This window comes from Elephantulus edwardii, unplaced genomic scaffold (assembly GCF_000299155.1).
Source record: "Elephantulus edwardii isolate Elephantulus edwardi_28Jun2011 unplaced genomic scaffold, EleEdw1.0 scaffold00306, whole genome shotgun sequence".
Classification (NCBI taxonomy): Eukaryota; Metazoa; Chordata; class Mammalia; order Macroscelidea; family Macroscelididae; genus Elephantulus; species Elephantulus edwardii.
Genome location: NW_006400056.1, coordinates 1,280,892 through 1,299,327, shown reverse-complemented (window position 1 = coordinate 1,299,327; position 18,436 = coordinate 1,280,892). Strand labels below are relative to the sequence as shown.

The following is an 18,436-nucleotide window of genomic DNA, read 5'->3' as shown; positions in this document are numbered from 1 at the left end:
CTCATTTCCTCTCTCTTCTCTGTCTGTCTTTCTTTCTCTCCTTCTCTCCAAAGTCTGCTTTAATTAACCTGCATAAACCCTGGGGAGAGTGACTGGTGGATTGTCCTGCACGGAAAACCTGCAGAGTGACAGTGCCCTGGGGTGGGTGTGCCCACACACAGGAGTGTGCCCCGGGGGTGAGTATGCCCCACACTGTGGATGTGCTCCCAGGACAGTGCCACGGGTGGGTGTGCCCCCCGCCCAGCACGGCTGCACCAGGGATTCAGAGGCTGAGGGCAGACAGCTCTGTCCTTCAGCAGCTCTCAGCAAAAAGTCCCAGTTGTTCCTCAGTTGAAAAACATCTCCCTGACTTATTTCAGGGTGTCGTCCTTGTCTGCTGGGCTTTGGCTGCAGGTGAGGGTGGAGTCAGATTCTGGGATCCCTGGGAGGGGTTAATGCTGCGGGGCACTGTCCCTTATGCTCACTGGTGCCCTCAGGAGACCTCGGTGACATCGCTCCCCATTACCAGGTCCTTCTTTGGAGGGTTTTCCTGTCTGCAGCCCTCCATCAGGATGCTCAGGATGCTCACAAGCTCCGCCTCATTCATGCAGTACAGGATCCTCTGGTCAGGAAGTCTTGCTGCTGATGCCGTTGGTGCAGTAGTTCTCCTCCTCTTTGGGGACCCGGGTTTTATCATTACGTCCCTCGGTTTCCATCTCTTTAGTATTTCCCAAAAAGGGTGCCGGGCTTGAGCTGAGTGAACTGCTTCGATACTTCAGGACAGAAAACTCCACTTGCTTGCTGCACTGGGAAGTGCAGGTCTGTTGGTCGTGAGTGGGATGCAGTTCTCAACACCTTCCATGGTGTAGGCACCACAGCGCGCCAGGCAGAGAGAATTAGAGGGCTGCTGGTCGGCAGGCCGGAGTCGCTGCCCGAATGTGCCAAGCTTTTGTGGAGGCCCTCCCCACACACCTGCCTGCAGGAAGGACAGAGAGGAGACAAGGGGGCCCCTGGGCTGACACACGCTGTAGCTGGTCACCAGCCAGAATGAAGGCAGGCGCTGCTTGCAGCAGGGTCAACCCGCCAGGGGCACTTGTGTAGTAAGGACTTCCTAGCAATGTAAATGGTTAATACCGTTCCCTGAAAACTTGCTAAGTCAAACCTATTCAGAGGTACCTTGAAGAAAGACTTGGTGAACATCTTTGGAACGATTAGACATTAAAATACATGAGGTCACCAGGAGGCAGGATTGACTTGCCTGAAGCTGGTTTAAGATGTATTGAGCATTTCCCAAACCATTTCTTAGGCCAGGCATGTTTCCCAGTTCTAGGGGAGGAAGACTAGGACATCAGGAGACAAGCTACTGTTAAAAAAAAGAGAGAGAGAGAGACGCCTACCCAGATCATTTGCCCCTTACTCAAAAACAGACCTCAATCCTGGTATTACCACTGGTTCTGCTTCTACTTAGGCAAGAGTTGCTTCCATATAGCAAAGCAGACTTGGCTCACACATCAGGTCTCTGGGTAGAGTGTGTGGGAATACTAGCCCCCTGCTGGTGATCACTTAGCAATGCCAGCACCCATGGACTCCACTAAATTTATCAGGCAGCATGCTCTCTGGACTTTAAAAACTTCGAAGAGCAAGTTATACTCTGGGCAAAGTTTTTTCTCAGGATCCTTGTGAAAAGGAACTATTGTGGTCTTGGTGTGGCCATTCAGAGAACATGATTGTTGTCACCTTGTTGTTGTTAGGTACCATCATGTCAAGTACGACTCATAGTGACCCTATGAACAAGCCAATCTAAATCCTGCCCCATACCGTGCCATCTTCATCATCTCTTAAACACTCAAGCCCATTGCTGAAGTCACCATGTCAATCCATTGCCTTGGGGGTCTTCCTCTCCTTTGCTGATCTCCCATCTTTCCAAGCATCATGTTCCTCTCCAGTGAATAACCTTTCCTCACCAAATGTCCAAGGTCTGAAAGATGACACTTCTCCATGTTTGGCTTCAAGAGGCACTCTGGCTGCACTTTCTCCAAGATATATCTGTTTGTTCTTTTGGCAGTTCATGGGACATTCAATACTCTTCTCCAGCACAACTCAAGGACATAAATTCTTTTTCTGTCATCCTTATTCATCATCCAGCTCTCTGATGCATAGGAGGTGATTGAGAAGATGATGGCCTGAATCAGGTGCACCGTAGTCTTCAAATTGAAATCACTGCTCTTCAGCATCCTGGAGAGGTCCCTGGCAGCAGACTTGCCCAGTGCAATGTGTCTCCCAATTTCCTGACTGCTAGTGTCAAGGGTGTGTGTTCCGTCAAATCTGACTGGTACAGGAGGAGATTGCCCCTCCTTCTCCAGCAGAGCATCTGGTGGATTCGAACTGTGTACTTCTGGGATTGCAGTGCAGCTTCTTGCCACTAGGCCACCAGAGCTTCCCTCTGGCCTGTCTTTCGTAGTTTTTGTTCAAACATTCCTCTAAGTCGTATAACTCTGGTGTGTCCACTTGCCATACATCGGTAACTTGTGGTTGCTGTGAGGCTGAACACTGTGATGCTGGTGTGTCAAATGCGTTAATGGTTGGTTACCCATGGTGGACAGTGTTGGGTGAAACTCCCAATTAAAACAAGCTTGGAAGCAGGAGCAGCATCCACTTCCGTAATAGCTTGCCTCCGGAAACCCTATGAACCTGGAGAGAGGATGAGAGACACACAAGTGTTGAGTACTCTCCTTCATAGGGTCACTATGAGTCACCTACGACTCAACAGCACTTGACAACAACAACAACAACAACAGTGGTGCCAAGGATGATGATTGTTGATAAAACAAGATTAAATCACTGATAGCTTCAATCCTTTCTCCATCTATCATAATATTGACTTTTGTTTCCTATATTGAGGACCTTTGTTGTCTTGAGATTAAGATGTAATTCATACCAAAGTCTGTAGTCCTTGATCTTCTACAGCAAGCATTTCATATCCTCCTCATTTCAGCAAGCAAATTTGTGTCATCAGCATTACACAGGTTAGTGAGTCGTCCTCCAGTCCTGACGCCACATTCTTCCTCATACAGTCCAGCTCGTGAATTGTTTGCTTACCATAGATTGAACCGATATAGAGAAAGGATATAACTCTCATGTACACACTTCCTGGTTTTAAACTATGCAGTGTTCCCCTGCTCCGTTTGGACAACAGCTTCTTGGTCAAGTTATAAAGATTGTGTACTAGCACAGTTAAGCGTTCTGGGATTCCCGTTCTTCTCAATATGAGCCATAATTTGTTATGACCCACACAGTCAAATGCCTTTGCATAGTCAGTAAAACACAAATAGACATTCTTCATGGTTTTCAGCAAATAGATCCATTTCTTCTTTGCTTTAAGCTAGGATCCATCTGACATCAGTGATGATATCTCTGGTGCCATGGCTTCTTCTAAAGCCAGCTTGAAATTCTGTTAGTTCCATATCAATGCACTAGTCTAGCCATTTTTGTATGCCTGGTTGTTTTTACAGTTTGCTTTTAAAGATACAACACCTATCTGTCAGTTCAGTTATTGGGGAATGATCTGCATGTTGCCAATTACTTAATATCTTACATGTTTATAGACTTGGGTGTTATTATTTGCTCCAATTGATACAGCACTTGTCTGTCGGTCTGCTGTACTGGTGTAGTTGGAGGGGTGTTCTGATGCTGGAATCTATACCATCAGTGCCTCAGATACCAGAAGGGTCACCTATGGAAGAGAGGTTGCAACAGAGCTCCTAGATTAAGGTAGACCAGGAAGAAGAAATCACCATCTACTTCTGAAATGATGGGCCTCTGAAAACCCTATCAACAGAGAAATGTAGGTAGTTACAGTATTAGACATAGAACCCAGATAAGTAGTCACTCAAAATTAGTAGAAACAGCTAGAAACAACCATAATAATTGGAAGATGGAATGTACTAAGTATGAATAATGTAGGGAAAATGGAAGTTGTGAAAAGTGAAATGGAATGCATGAAGATTGACTTTCTAGGCATCAGTGAACTGAGATGAATAAACCTGGGCCATTTTGAATCAGACAATCACATGATGTGCTATGCTGGGAATGAAAAATTGAGCATGAATGGAATTGCATTCATAGTTAAAAAAAGGCAACTTCAAGATCCCTCCTGAAGTACAAATGCTGTGAGTGATAGGATACTATCCATATGCATACTAGGAAGACATGTTAATTGTCACCTTGTTTTGTTATTGTTGTTGTTAGGAGCTCTAGAGTCACGTATGACTCATAGTGGCCCTATGAACAGCCAAGCCAAAACCTGCCTTATCCTGTGCCATCCTCACCATCTCTGATTCCTTGGAGCCCATTGCTGAGGTCACAATGTCAATCTGTCTCATTTGGGGGGGGGATTTCCCCTCCTTCACTGATACTCCAGTTTCCCAAGTATGAAATCCCTTTCCAAGGAATAGCCTTGCCTATCTACATGTCCGAAGTTTTAAAAATGAAGCTTTATCATCCTTGCCTCCAAGGAGTACTCTGTCTGGATCCATTCCAGGACATATCTGTTCTTTTCTTTTGGCAATCCATGAGGTGTTCAATACTCTTCTCCAGCACCACTACTCAAAGGCATCAATTCTTCTTCTGTCATCTTTATTCATTGTCCATCTTTCTGATCCACAGCAGGTTATTGAGAAGATGATGGCCTGAATCAGGTGCATGTTAGTCTTCAAACTAACTTCGTTGCTCTTCAGCATTCTGGAAAGGCCCCTGACAGCAGACTTACCCAAGAAAATATGTCTCCTGTTTTCCTAACTGCCAGTACCAAGGGTGTTGATTGTTGATCCAAGGGAGATGAAATCATTAACAGCTTCAGTCCTTTCTCCATCTATCATTGACTTTTGGTCCTGTGGTGAGGATCTTTGTCTTCTGGATGTTGAGCTATAATGCATACTGAAGACTATAATCCTTGAACTTCTGCAGCAAGCATTTAATGTCCTCCTCATTTTAGCAAGTAAAGTTGTGCCATCGGCATCCTTAGGAGAAAAAGAAAAATTAAATATGTAGTGTCTTAGTTCCATAAAGGGGAAATGTGACAGACTTTCAAGAACACAGGGGATGGCCACTGTCCTCCACAAACAATCTTTCATTCCGTGGCCCCCTGGCTGTCCATCACACTGGTTGGCCATCTCTGAGGGTGGAGAAGGATGGTGATCCTGCCACTCTGGATACTGGGTTTTCCTAGATGACTTTTCTTCCCTCCTTGAAGCTTCTTCTTCCCTGACCACTGACCTTGACTGTGTGGGTCCTGCTGTATGCCCTAGACTACTTACTCCTCTAGCTAGGTCTTCTGTATTGCTTCTCCTGTCTGGATACTCTTCAGCACTGAGTCACTGTTGAGTCTCTTGATTGCTAGCTTTGGCTAGCTTCCAGGACCCTACATTGGGGAGCTTCCTCTGTCTTCAAGATCTGCCATTCACGCTACACATAACCATCGTCTTTGCTTCTGATTGCTCTAAATAGACAAAACTCAAGTCCGTTCCTGATTTCTGTGTTGGCCATGATTTGTTGGGTGTCTTTATGACAGAGGCCCTGATGGGCTATGTGCAGGGAGCTTCAGCCTGCCTAGCTTCCATGTCTGGGTTCTTCCCTAGAGAGCTGACTTAGCCTGATTCCAGGCCTTAAACACAACATCAAAGGTATACCCCCTCTACCAATGAATAAAGCATTTTTTCCCTTTCTGATTTACTTTTTCTTTCTAATTTTAAAACAAGATATCTGTTCATTTTACAACTTTTGAAAGCTTAAGAATAAAAATCTCCCTTATCCTAATGAACCATAATTAATAGTTTGGTGGGGGAACTCTGATGGCCTAGTGGTAGAGAGTTGTGCTGCTAATCCAAAGGTAGACATTTCGAGTCTACCAGCAGCTCCAAAGGAGAAAGGTGGACAGTTTCCTGTGTGATTTGCAGTCTCTAAAAAACAAACAAAAGGTCAGCTATAAGTCAATTCTTATTCAATGGCAATGAATTTGAGATTTAAAGTAAATTAAATAACTTTAAAGCCATAGTTTTAAAAATAATGTATGTATTTTAAAAAGTTGTTGGTGTTGTTATATGTTGTTGAGTCACTTGCAACTCATAGCAACCCTATGTACAATAGCCCTGAAACCTTCTCTATCCTGTGCCAATCTTACTGTCTCTGACACACTTACCCTCATTACCCTGGTCACTGAATCAAGCCATCTCATCACGGGTCTTCCTCTCTTTCTCTGTCCCTCCACCCTCCCAAGCATGATGTCCCTCTCCAAGGACTGGTCCCTCCTTAACATGCCCAAAATATGTCAGATGAAGCCTCAGAATCCTTGCCTCCAAGGAGCAGCCCATCTTCACTCTCTCTAGGATGAATCTGTTTGTTTTTCTGGCAGTGCATAGTATATTCAACACTCTTCTCCAGTACCAGAGCTCAAAGGCCTCAATTCTCATTCTATCATCCCTAGTCACTGTTCAGCTCTCTGACACATAGCAGGCAATTGTGAAGACCATGGCCTGGATCAGGCGAATCTTAGTCTCCAGACTGACATCGTTGCTCTTGAGTACTCTGGAGAAGTCCCTGACAGCAGACTTTCCCAATGCAATTCATCTCTTGATTACCTGGCTGCTGGTATCAAGAGTGTTGATTGTGGAGCCAAACAAACTAAAGCTGTGAACAATCTCAATCTCTTCACCATCTATCATAATGCTGTCAATTGGCCTAGTGGTGAGAATCTTTGTTTTCTTGATGTTGACCTTCACTCCATATTGAAGACTACAGCCCTTGACCCTCTGCAGCAAGCGCTTCAGGTCCTCCTCAGTTTCAGCAAGCAGGGTTGTGTCATCTGCATAACGCAGGTTGTTAATGAATCGTCCTTCAACCCTGATGCCACATTTCTCCTCATAGAGCCCAGCCTCCCAAATGATCTGTTCTGCATATAGGTATGGAAGTGCTGTTTTTAAAAAAAATTATGTATACCTTTTAAAAAAATGTTGGTGTTTCGTTTTTTCCTCTCCTCACTTCTTACTTGCACAATCTGTCTCCTATCCCAGGTAACAATATTAACAACCTAGAGTGTAAGCTTCTATTGCATATTTTAGAACAAGAGAATTTGACACATTAACATCTTGGCCCTGCCCAATAATTGCAGAAACTCCAGACTGGTACTTTTTTTTATCTAGAATTTCTTAGAAAACTCTCCCAAAGATCTCTATGAGACCAATTTAAAGCAGAGAAAATTCCCAACAAACAAGTCTACACTAACGTAGTGAAGCCATAGTTGAATCCTTCTCATAAGGTCCACAACCAGGAGCTCTGTCCTCCCAGACGTGTCCGTCCAGTCTTGAGGGCCATTGCTGGCCTGGTTACCCACATGCCTCCCTCATCTCTCCTCCAGCTGACAGTGTCACACCAACACCCATTTCCTGGTTTTGTTATTGTACTACATTCGTTATGTTTGGTTTCCTATTGCTGCCATAAAAGAAACTGAAGAAAGAGTTCTGAAGCAGAAATATATCTTCTCACAGTTTTGGAGGCTGGAAGTTCAGATTCACGGACTAGTCTTGGGAAGACTCTGTGTGTGGATTTCAGGAGATCTTTGCTTCTTTCAGCTTCTTGAAACCTTGTCTTTTGATGGACCCTCACCTGATGTTTTCACTGTGTTTGTCTCTTGGGGTTTATTCTTTTCCTTTATAAGATACCACTCAAGATACTAGATTTAGGACCAAAGAAAAATAACTTTTTTTTCTCAACAAGATCGAATTCCCAGGACAAAGATCTAAATTTCAACTTATCGTTTGGGTGAGAGGCAGTGGCACCATTAAATCCAAAACTGCATTGTGATGGATCATTTTTATACGGCCTTTCTTGCTATCACCTTGTATTTCCCCCTAAATGATTGTGGCTATGCAAATACAATGTTTGTGACCTGCCAAAGGGATTTGACAGCTTGCCTATAATGTAAATAGGGAGCTCTGGTGGCCTGGTGGTAAGATGCTGCGATCCCAAAGGCACATTGTCCACTCCATCAACTGTTCCTCAGGAGAAGGATGGGCAGTCTCCTCCCCTGTGATTTACTGCCTCTGAAAACCTGCTGGAGGGGCAGCTATGAGTCTGTTTCAACTAGATGACACACAATGTAAATAAGTTATATTGAGGCTATGCAAATAAGGCATGTGAAAGCCTGACAAGGGGATGATTGGTCGCTTTGGCCATCCACTAGATTGAAAATGAGTCAGAAGTAGAAAGAAGAGTCCTAATTTTCATCAAGAAAGAAGAGCTAGGAGTGGAACACAGAATACCTTCTCTGAGAACCTTCTTGACCCAGAGAGTATAGAGAATGGAGGAAGGAGGGAAGGAGGTGGCTGGTGCAATAGTCTCCCAGGCCCAGAGGGTGAGAAAGCTAAGCCCGCTGTTTCAGAAGGCTTGGTGGCAGTGCGGGGTGCCTCTGGGTGGGTACTTGTGGAGCCTATCAGCGGCTTATGGCTGAGTAGGCAAAGTAAACTCCTCTCAGCTAAGCAATGAATTTTGGCTAAGTTGGGTTGCTCTGGGAACTTATCAGTGGAGCCAAAGAACTGTATGATACCTTCCAGAGCAGGGTGGAAGCTGAGGGCCTGAAGGACAGGGCAAGGCTTGTTGTCTCCAGGCATATAGCTGAACAGGTGGCCTGATCAAATTATATCCTGAGTCATTCTTTCTCCCCTTTCCCCCACAAGATGTATCATAGATTTTTTTTAAAAAAATATGATTTGTGTAAAAGTTTACAAAGCAGCTTTGTCGTCCATTCAGCCATGCATACACATTTTTATTTTATAACATTGATTGCAATTCCCGTTATCCAATTGTACTCTTCCCACCTTCTCCCTTGTAGGGACTGGTGAAAGAAACCCCTGAGCCTATGGCCCTTAGTCACCTTTCAAATGTGGAACAAAACTCATTTCTTTGTCTCAATTTTCAGCCAAACAATAGACAATAGACAAGCCTGCAGGGGATTAGTAACATTAGAAAGGCACAATTATGGCATTCTTGATCCTGAACTGTAACTTATTACTTCTCTAAGCAGGAGTAGCATCTACTTTCTAAACAACATGTCTTCGGAAACTCTATGAACTTTGATAAATGTGTGATAGTTGTTGAGGGGCTTCAGGCTTTTTGTTCATCGAGCTACCATGAGTCATGCTCCACAAGAAAGCAATCAACAACAAGGACAATAAACATGATAAATAATTCTTAATATTGTCTGAGTATATTTTGCATGGCCGTTGCAACAAGTTATCAAACTCAGGAGAAGATTGCTGTGGGAGAATGGCTGGTGCCAGAAATGGTAAGAAGACTGGAGAATTGAGGTATGTTTGTCCTCCACATCATAGGAATCAGCTTTGGACTGAGGCTGGTGCAATTCTTTCTCCTGTCATGAAGGTAGAGGAGGCCGGATGGTTTTGTCATGCCATTTTCACAAGTATCATCTCTGATGTTACCACTGGGAGAAGTTGAGTGGAGGGTACAAGCGATTTCTCTTTGTGAATTTTGTTGTTGATTGTAGTCAAGTTGAGCATGACCTATGAACAAAAGGTCTGAAGCCTTTCTATAACTATCATGATTTATCAAAGTTCATAGAGTTTCCAGAGGCATGTTGTTTAGGAAGTGGATGCCACTCCTGCTTCCAATTATTTAAAAAGGAAAAGCTTTAAAAATGTATATAAGAACAAAAACCTTATAAAATTAAACGTTAAAATTAAAATGTGGCTTATTTAACAACCAACCAACTCCATAAAATAAAAAGCCCCTCCTTCACCCTCAAATGAAAGACACTGGAGGAGCAAGCAGTTAACGTTTGCCTACTAACTCAAAGTTTGGAAATTCAGATCTGCCCATGGGTGCCTTAAAAGAAAGGCCTTATAGTCTACTTTTGAAAAATCAGCCACTGAACGCCCTATGGCATACGTCATGGGATTTGGCTTCTTGGGGTTGGGGATTAGGTTTATGATTTCATGGTGCCCACCATGTATATGAGCTGAATGAAAATATTATGGCTCAACCTCATCCTTGCTCTTTAGCACTTAAAGAGGTCCCTGGCAGGTCCCTGGCATTGGGAAGATTTGCCCAATACACTGTGTCGTTGGATTTCTTGACTGCTGCTATCACAGTTGTTGATAATAGATCCAAGTAAAATTAAATCACTGGGAACTTCAATCTTTATCTACCATGATTTTGCTTGCTAGTCCAGATATAGGATTTTTCCCCTTCTTGATATTGAGCTGTAATTCATAACAAAGCTTGTAGTCTTTGATCTTCAGTAAGTGCTTCAAGTCTTCTTCAATATCTATTTAATCTACACGCTGAGCAAATAATTTAAGAAGCTAAACTATTTGAAGATGAATGTGGCACCAGGATTGGAGAAAGACTTATCAACAATCTACATTATGCAGATGGCACAATCTTGTTTGCAGAAAGTGAAGAAAACTTGTTAAGTGCCGTCCAGCCAAGTACGACTCATAGCAACCCTATGAACAAAGGATCTGAACCCTGTTCTATAACTATTATCATTTCTCTAATTTCATAGAGTTTCCAAAGGCCTGTTGTTTAAGAAGTGGATGCCAACCCTTCTTCCAAGCCTGTCTTAATCTGGGAGCTCTACAAAACTCTGTCCACCATGAATAACCATTATGACATTTGACACACCAGTGGCTCAGTGTTCAGTATCACAGCAACACCAAGTTATCTCAGTACAGCAAACTGACAGACAAGAGGTGTACCGCTTAGAACAATGTTCTTCCCAAGCACAATTAACAGCAGGTCCAACAGCTGCAACCAATTTTTAAATACAAAGGCCTGACCATCAGGTCCTGAATGACTTAAACAAGAGGCTTTCAGCACACAGCTGGTTGTTGACTAAATTCAGGTGACCAATTAGCTTGCACACATGATTGTTAACAAAACAAAAAATGACCCAACAGTTTACACCTGACTTTCAAATAAAGAGAACTTACCCTCCAGAATCCAATTGCTTCATACAGGAGCTCCAAACTGGAGAAGATTTAGAACCAAATAGTGATTTAACTCTATTACTAAAAAATGTCTGCCTTGAACATTGTTTCTTGCTTTTCTTTCTTTTTCTTTCCCCTCCCTCCATTATTTTCTTCTAAGAACTTATGTAGGATCAAACTGATAAAAGCAGTTTTAAAGACTGAACAGAAAACTTAGGAAGCAGTAAATTTATATTGGGGAAAAAGTTTAGAAAAGGGAGAGTGGAAATGTTTGCATACTTGAAGAATGTAATCGGTGTCACTGAATTGTACACAGGCAAATTGTCGAATTGTCATATGTTCTGCTATGTATATTCTCAATAACAGTAACAACAAAAATGGGGGAGGGGTAAAAAAAAGAAAAGAAAATGATCTGTTGCAACAGTTCTAGTCTGACACAGAGTTTCCAGAAATGGAAGTTGGCTTTTAAAAAATGGAAAAAAAATTATCTGCTACACAGTTCTATTCTGACAGAGTTTTCAGAAGTGGGAGTTGGCTTAACAGCAATTGGATAGCCCTTCAAGGCAGAGACTCCTGCACTCAGGGAAGGAGTGAGTGGGGAGCAGTCTGGAGCTAATGGTCTTTGCTTCTCTTGATGCTGACAGCCTTACTGTACCCTGGAGACAGGATTATTCTCCTGAAAGACAGTGTGTGCCCCCTCCGGCAGCCAGGGGGCTACTACTCTGACTTGAAGCTTGGTGTTCTGAACCAGTCTCTGCTCAGGCCCCAAGGAACCAGTGTGGCTAAGAAGACCAAGAAGTGAGTTTCAGACCTTTCTCCCCCCATCTCCTGCCTCCTATTCCCTCAATGTCCTCTCAGCCCCAGGGACCGAGGGGAGTCTTTTCAGACACAGAGGACACCAGCCTCTTCACCATCCCTCACTGGTCATCCCACCCTGGACACCTTTCTCGGAGTCATGGCCTCCACACCTTAGTGCCTCCGCAATTGTTCTGCTGACCACAGTCTAGAGGACCTCTGGGTCTTTGGAGACAATGAAAAGAAGAAACTTTATTATAAAAATGAGGGATATGCACACCCATGTTTATCGCAGCTTTGTTCACAATAGCAAGGAGCTGGAAACAACCTAAATGCCCATCAACAAACGAATGGATAGAGAAACTGTGGTATATTCACACATGAACTACTATGCTGCATTGAAGAACAAGGAACTCATGCAATATTCAAAATGGGCGACCCTGGAGGACATTATGCTGAGTGAAGTATCTTAGTCGCAAAAGAACAAATACTGCATGGTGCCACTGTTGTAAAACAGGACTGACCTCGGTTTGGGAGGAGACTGAGAAAGATGGGTTCAATAATACATATTGCATTGAAACAGATGAGGGAGAAAACTGTTTAAAAAGGGATATGTGATTAGGTATTATATTCATGATAGGAGTCCAGAATTAAGGCTGCATAGTGGAGTGGACCTGGGGGGTGGGTTTATAAAACAATGAAAGAATTTTTCTTGTATTTTTCCAAGAGGGTAGTGTACTAGGGGGAGGGTTGGGAGGGGAGAAAAGTGTAACAATGAATGAATGGAAATCCGAAGTCTCTGTAAATTTTCACTGAAATTAATAATAAACATTTTTTTAAAAATGAGGAATGAGAAATAGGGTGGGAAGGAGATCCTACTGTTGAAATCCAGCCAGAGGATTTGTAACTTTTAGATAAGGGTAGAAAATGATGAATAAAATGAGACTTTAAAAAAATGAGGGGTACTCCTTGACATTTCTGAATCATGGTGGCCCTGTGGACTCGGAGGAGCCCATGGAAGTGCAGAAGTTAAAAGATCAGCTGCTAACTGAAGTCATTTGAACACACCAGCTGACCAGCAGAAGAAGGATAAAGCAGCCAGCCTCTATAAAGATTTATAGGCTATAAAATCCTCTAGGCCAGAGTAGACTCTGTCCTGTAGGGTTACTATGTCCACTCATAGACCACAGCTAAGAAAGGAGCAGTCTCCTTTGGAAGGGGTGGACATTGGTTTCATTTTGCTCCTCAGATTGAGTTGGTAAAGATTGGGAGACCAGATGCAGGCTTGGCAGAAAAAAATGTTGTGACTGATTCAGTGTCTGTCAGGCCCGAAGTTTTGTTTTGTTTTGTTTTTAGATTTTATTTTAATAATTTTAATGAACATTTACAGAGACTTTGGATTTCCATTCATTCAATGTTGTACTTTTCTCCCTGCTCAGCCCTCCTCCCCACCCGCCAGTTTGCTTCTCTCTTTGAAAAGTAAAAGGAAAATTCTTTCTTTGGTATACAATCCCCCCACATCCCTCCACTGCCCCAAGTACACTCCACTATGCAACCTTAATTCTGGACTCTTGTGATAACCATAATACCCTATCATACATCGCTTTTCAATTATTCGCTCCCTCATCTGTTTCAATGCAGTAAACATAATTTATCCAGTTTTTCTCAGTCCTACACCCACCCCGATGTCAGCCTCATTCTACAACAGTGGCACCATATAATATTTGTCCTTTTGTGACTGAGATACTTCACTCAGCATAATGTCCCCCAGGGTCACCCATTTTGAATAATATTGCATGAGTTCCTTGTTCTTCAATGCAGCATAGTACTCCATTGTGTGAATATACCACAGCTTCTCTATCCATTCGTTTGTTGATGGGCACTTAGGTTGTTTCCAACTCCTTGCTATTTGTGAATCAAGCCACAATAAACATGGATGTGCATATATCTGCTTGGATGTCAGTTATGGTCTCTTTGGGGTATATTCCCAGTAGTGGAATTGCTGGGTCAAATGGTATCTCTATTTGCAACTTTTTGAGAAAGCGCCATACTGCTTTCCACAGTGGTTGCACCATTTTACACTCCCACTAACAGGGAATAAGGGTTCCAGTTTCTCCGCAACCTCACCAGCATTTGTTGCTTGCTGTTCTGTTAAATTTTGCTAGTCTTACTGGGGTGAGATGGTATTTCAGAGTTGTTTTGATTTGCATCCCTCTTAGAGCTAGGGATTTTGAACATTTCTTCATGTGCTTGTTGGCCATCTGAATGTCATCTTTGGTGAAGTGTCTGTTCATATCCTGTACCTTTATCTTTTTGTGGCACTCAAGTATTTTATAAATTCTAGATATAAGTCCCTTATCTGACATGTCATTCCCAAATACTTTTTCCCAGTCTGTGGCTTCCCTTTTTACCCTGTTGGAGAAGCTTTGGATGTGCATAGGCCCGAAGTTTTAAGTTTTAAGGATAATTTTGCCATCCTCATCCTCTGGCGGTGGAAGCAGAAGTCAAAGTGTTCTAATTTGTCAACCACTTATGGGTCAGTTCTGACTCGATGGTACATAACACAGCAACATTTGTTTATTAATCAGGAAGCTCTGGTGGACTTTTGCAGAGCTAACCTAAAGGCTCATCTCTCTGGGGGACTGAATCCTCAGGAGAGAGATGGGCAAGCTACTCCTGTTTGATTTTCACCCTTGAAAGGAAGTTCAGCTATGAGTTGATTTCAAGTCAACAGCAATAAGCTGAGTTAGTTTATTAAGTGTCCCTCCTAACTACCTCCGAGGGATGTGGGAACCCTGGCTCAGAAAGGTAATGTGACTTGCTCCAAACCACTTGGCAAGCTGGGTGCTGATGTTGGGTCTGGGCAGCCCACACACACTGGTGGTGTGTCTCCCCTAGAGCCTGGACAGTCAGTCAGGCCTCACGTCGGTGACCTTCTCTTCCAGATAGATTTCTGCAAGCCCCACCCTATTCCCCTCTCCTGAAAAAAAAAATACCTCTCTCTTCTCCTCTAGGAAGAAGAAAAAGAAAATGAAGAAGATGTGCTTTAAGGAGTTTGAGGAATTCACTAGGTTTGTGGTAATCATGGTACTTTGGAAGAATGGAGGGTACTTTGAAGGGCTGCTTGGCCACCTGCATGTCAAAAGCTGCCCCACTGGAGAAGTTGGTCTCAGACTCCAGCCGGAAGGAGCCAAAGACATTAGCAGCATTGATGTCACAGAAATCCATGAAAACTCAAATACCGTCTTTGAGGCAAAGGTCTTATTAGTACAGGAGTCAAGATATCATAATGTGATGCCTGGTTCTGCCATTGCCTTGTTCTTGATATTGGCAAGCCCTTTCTCTTTGGAATTGTTTCCTCTGCTTCAAGTGTGTATATACTTTGCAGGGCTGTTATTGCTGTTATGTGCTAACAGGTTGGAACCAACTCGTAGCTGACCCTCTAGCAGGTTTTCAGAGGCTGCAAATCATGCGGGAGGAATTTGTCCATCTTTCTCCCACTGAATATCTGGTGGATTCAAAGTGCATGCCTTTGGATTAACACCCAGCTCCTTAACACTGGGCCACCAGAGCACCCTGCAGGACTGTTACTAAGGTTAAATGCCAGATTGTGAGTTGCAAACTGCTCCTTTTTTACAAATGAGAACACTGTAAGTGGTTCATCTCCAAGCTGGAGTCCAGAGAGAGAGCAGCTCAAAGCAAACCTAAGGGCAAAGTCTCTACCAAATTTCCTTCTGGTACCAAAACTATGCTCATTTTAATGTAAAAATTGATATTTCTTTCCTCTTACATTTTCAAGTAAAAAGATGCTCTAGAAAAGTGGACTTTGTTAATCCCATGCTTGTTCCTAAGGGCAAATAGACCCTGTTATGAAGCTTTTAACTGTTGCTTGATGCAAGGAGCTGAGAGGTAGTTAACCATCACTTTCAGAGGGCCAAGGAGAGTATGCAGGGTGTTTCAGATGTGTTTACATATCTTCATTCTCTTGCTAACCCTACAACATGAGTTACTTTTAACATACCCATTTTACAGAACAAGAAACTGAGGTATAGAAAGAATAACTCTCTTGCCAAAGTTACACATCTATTCAGGGGCAGAGTAGGAACTTAAACTGAGTGGCGCTCTGATCACACTAAAGTGACTCTAAAAATAGGTCATGTGTGCTTCAGAGCATGGGCTTTAATATTGATGGCATGATGCAGAGTGAAGTAAGCCAGCTACAAAAGGACAAATACTGTTTCAATTATTATGAGGTACCTGTTAATGTTAGGTGCCATTGAGTCAAGTATAACTCATAGCATCACTATGAACAGCAGATCTGAACAGGGTCCTATCCTATGCCATCCTCATCATCTCTGACACAGTTGAGCCCATCGCTGCAGTCATCGTGTCAGTCCATCTCATTGAGAGTCTTCCTTTCTTTCACTGACCTTTCCAAGCATGATGTCCCTTTCCTAACAACATGCCCAATGTACGTGAGACAAAGCTTCGCTATCTTTGCCTTTAAGGAGCACTCACTCCGATTTCACTTTCTCCAAGACATATTGGCATGTTCAGGCAAATTCAGAGACAGAATGTAGAATAGAGGCATCAGGGCTTGGGGTGTAGAGAGTAAAGGGGAGTTAGGGTTTCATGGGTAGAGTTCCGCTTTGGGGTGATAAAAAAGATCTGGTAGCACAACATTGAATGGATTTACTGTTACTGAATTGTCTACACAAAAACTGTTAAAACAATAAATTCTCTATTGACTTTATCATGAGGCAGTTGACTGGAGTTCAGGCCTGCACTCTGCCACTTATTCACAGTGTGCTCTTGGCAGGGTGACTGAGCCTCCCTGGACTTGAGTTCCTCACTGGAACTACCCTAAGTGGGCAGGACAATAGGACTCATGGAACTGGTGTGAGGATCGAGACACTGATGCACCTGGTACGAGGCCAAAGCTCCACTAAATTGCTACCGTCTGCTTGCTTGTTTGAGAAGGCGGCCTGGTCCCTTCCTGTCCCACCATAATGTCCTTCTCTGTGTCTTTTGATTTTCCAGGAAGCTGCAGTCAAAGGGCTCCAGTGGTCATCAGCCAACACACCCTAACTTCTTCTGGCCGGGCCACCTCCTGGACAAGCTGAGGCTGTACCTGCCCTCTGTGGCCACAGACCGGAGCCTGGCAATCTTCAGCCAGGTGCAACACCAGCCCCCTGCCTATTCAGCCACCTACCACCCAGACCGCTGGTGGCCCATATGGAACAATAAGTACATGATCTATGGCTATCATGATGCCTGCAAGGTCTACTCTGACAGCTAGAGCAGCCCAGGGTGACTGGAACCAGCCTTCCAGGGGCCAGAGGCCAATGCAGCCAACAGCTTGAAGCCGTAGAAACAGGAATGTAAAAGAACCAGACAAAACCCAAATATTTCCAATGAGATGGCCCCAGGACCAGTGTCTCCAAGTCTAAATGTGTCCAGGGGACGATGTGGAAGTTTGTAGGGTTTTCTTCCCTACCCTCTTTTGAAATAAACCAGCTTGGTGTGTTTTACACAAGATCTAAAACCCAGCTGAGTGATTTCTTGCTCAAGAGTGGCCAGAGGGGTGTTTGGAAAGGGGGGTTTCGGAGGAACACAGGAGGTGTGAGTCTGCTGGCACACTGGTAGGGATACCTGCCTGGCACCTTCTAGGTTTTGCTTTGGAATTACAGTGCCTGCAGGGAGGCAATAGGCAGCGTGGGTACCCTGTGCTCTCCTTTGTGAAATAAAGCAGTTCCTTACTCCCAAACACTGTGCCATTTGGGTTAAATTCAACTAACTCAACTGATTGCTGTAACGTTGGAACCAACCCATAGCTGACCCTTCACCAGCTGGTTTTTGGCAGCCATAAACAGCACGAGAGGAGACTGCCCATCTTCTGACGAGCCGCTTGTAGAGTCAGAGTGTATACCTTTGCACTGGCATGCCGTTCAAACATATATATGATGTAGCTGTTAGGTGCCATCAAATCAAATACAACTAAAAATGATCCTATAATAAACAGACTCACACGTACCTCTCTCCTGCACTAGTCCTCTGTCTCTGCCATGCTGACCATCATGCCTTCATACAGAGAGCCTTCCTCTCTTTCTCTCACCCTCTACCTTTCCCAGTATGACATCTTTTTCCGAGGACGGGCACCTCCCGAGAACAAGCCCAAATTATGTGAGATGGAGTGTCACACACTTGCCTCTAAAGGAGCATCCTGGTTGAATTCCTCTAAGACAGGCTTGTTTGTTCTTTTGGAAAACTATGGATTATTCAGGAAATTAAAAGGCGCATTGCTGTTAGGGACCTCTCCAAATTACTGAAGAGCAATGGTGTCTCTCTGGAGACTAAGGTGCGTTTGATACAGGCCATGGCCCTTGCAATCACTTGTTATGCATTAGAGAGTTGGACAATGACTAGGGAGGATAGAAGGAGAATTGATGTCTTTGAGCTGTGGTGCTGGAGAAGAGTATTGAGAATACCATGGACTGGTAGGAAAACTAACAGATTTGTCCTGGAAAGGGTTAAACCATGTGGCTCCTTGGAGGCAAGGATTCTGAGGCTCTGTCTAACATACTTTGGACATGTTGTGAGGAGAGACCGGTCCTTGGAGAAGGACATCATGCTTGGGAGGGTGGAGGGACGGCGCAGGAGGG

At 43.7% G+C, this 18,436-nt stretch overlaps 1 protein-coding gene across 1 annotated transcript in view; it reads left to right on the top strand.

The window, feature by feature from the left end:
- EFCAB12 (EF-hand calcium binding domain 12) overlaps positions 1–17,073 on the top strand; it is a 54,573-nt gene extending 37,500 nt beyond the window's left edge. Inside the window, exons 7-9 of the mRNA XM_006901048.1 lie at positions 11,624–11,777; positions 14,789–14,845; positions 16,815–17,073. Coding sequence (XP_006901110.1) covers positions 11,624–11,777; positions 14,789–14,845; positions 16,815–17,073 — 470 coding nt within the window. The remainder of the gene's footprint in view (positions 1–11,623; positions 11,778–14,788; positions 14,846–16,814) is intronic.
- Positions 17,074–18,436: the final 1,363 nt, after the last annotated feature.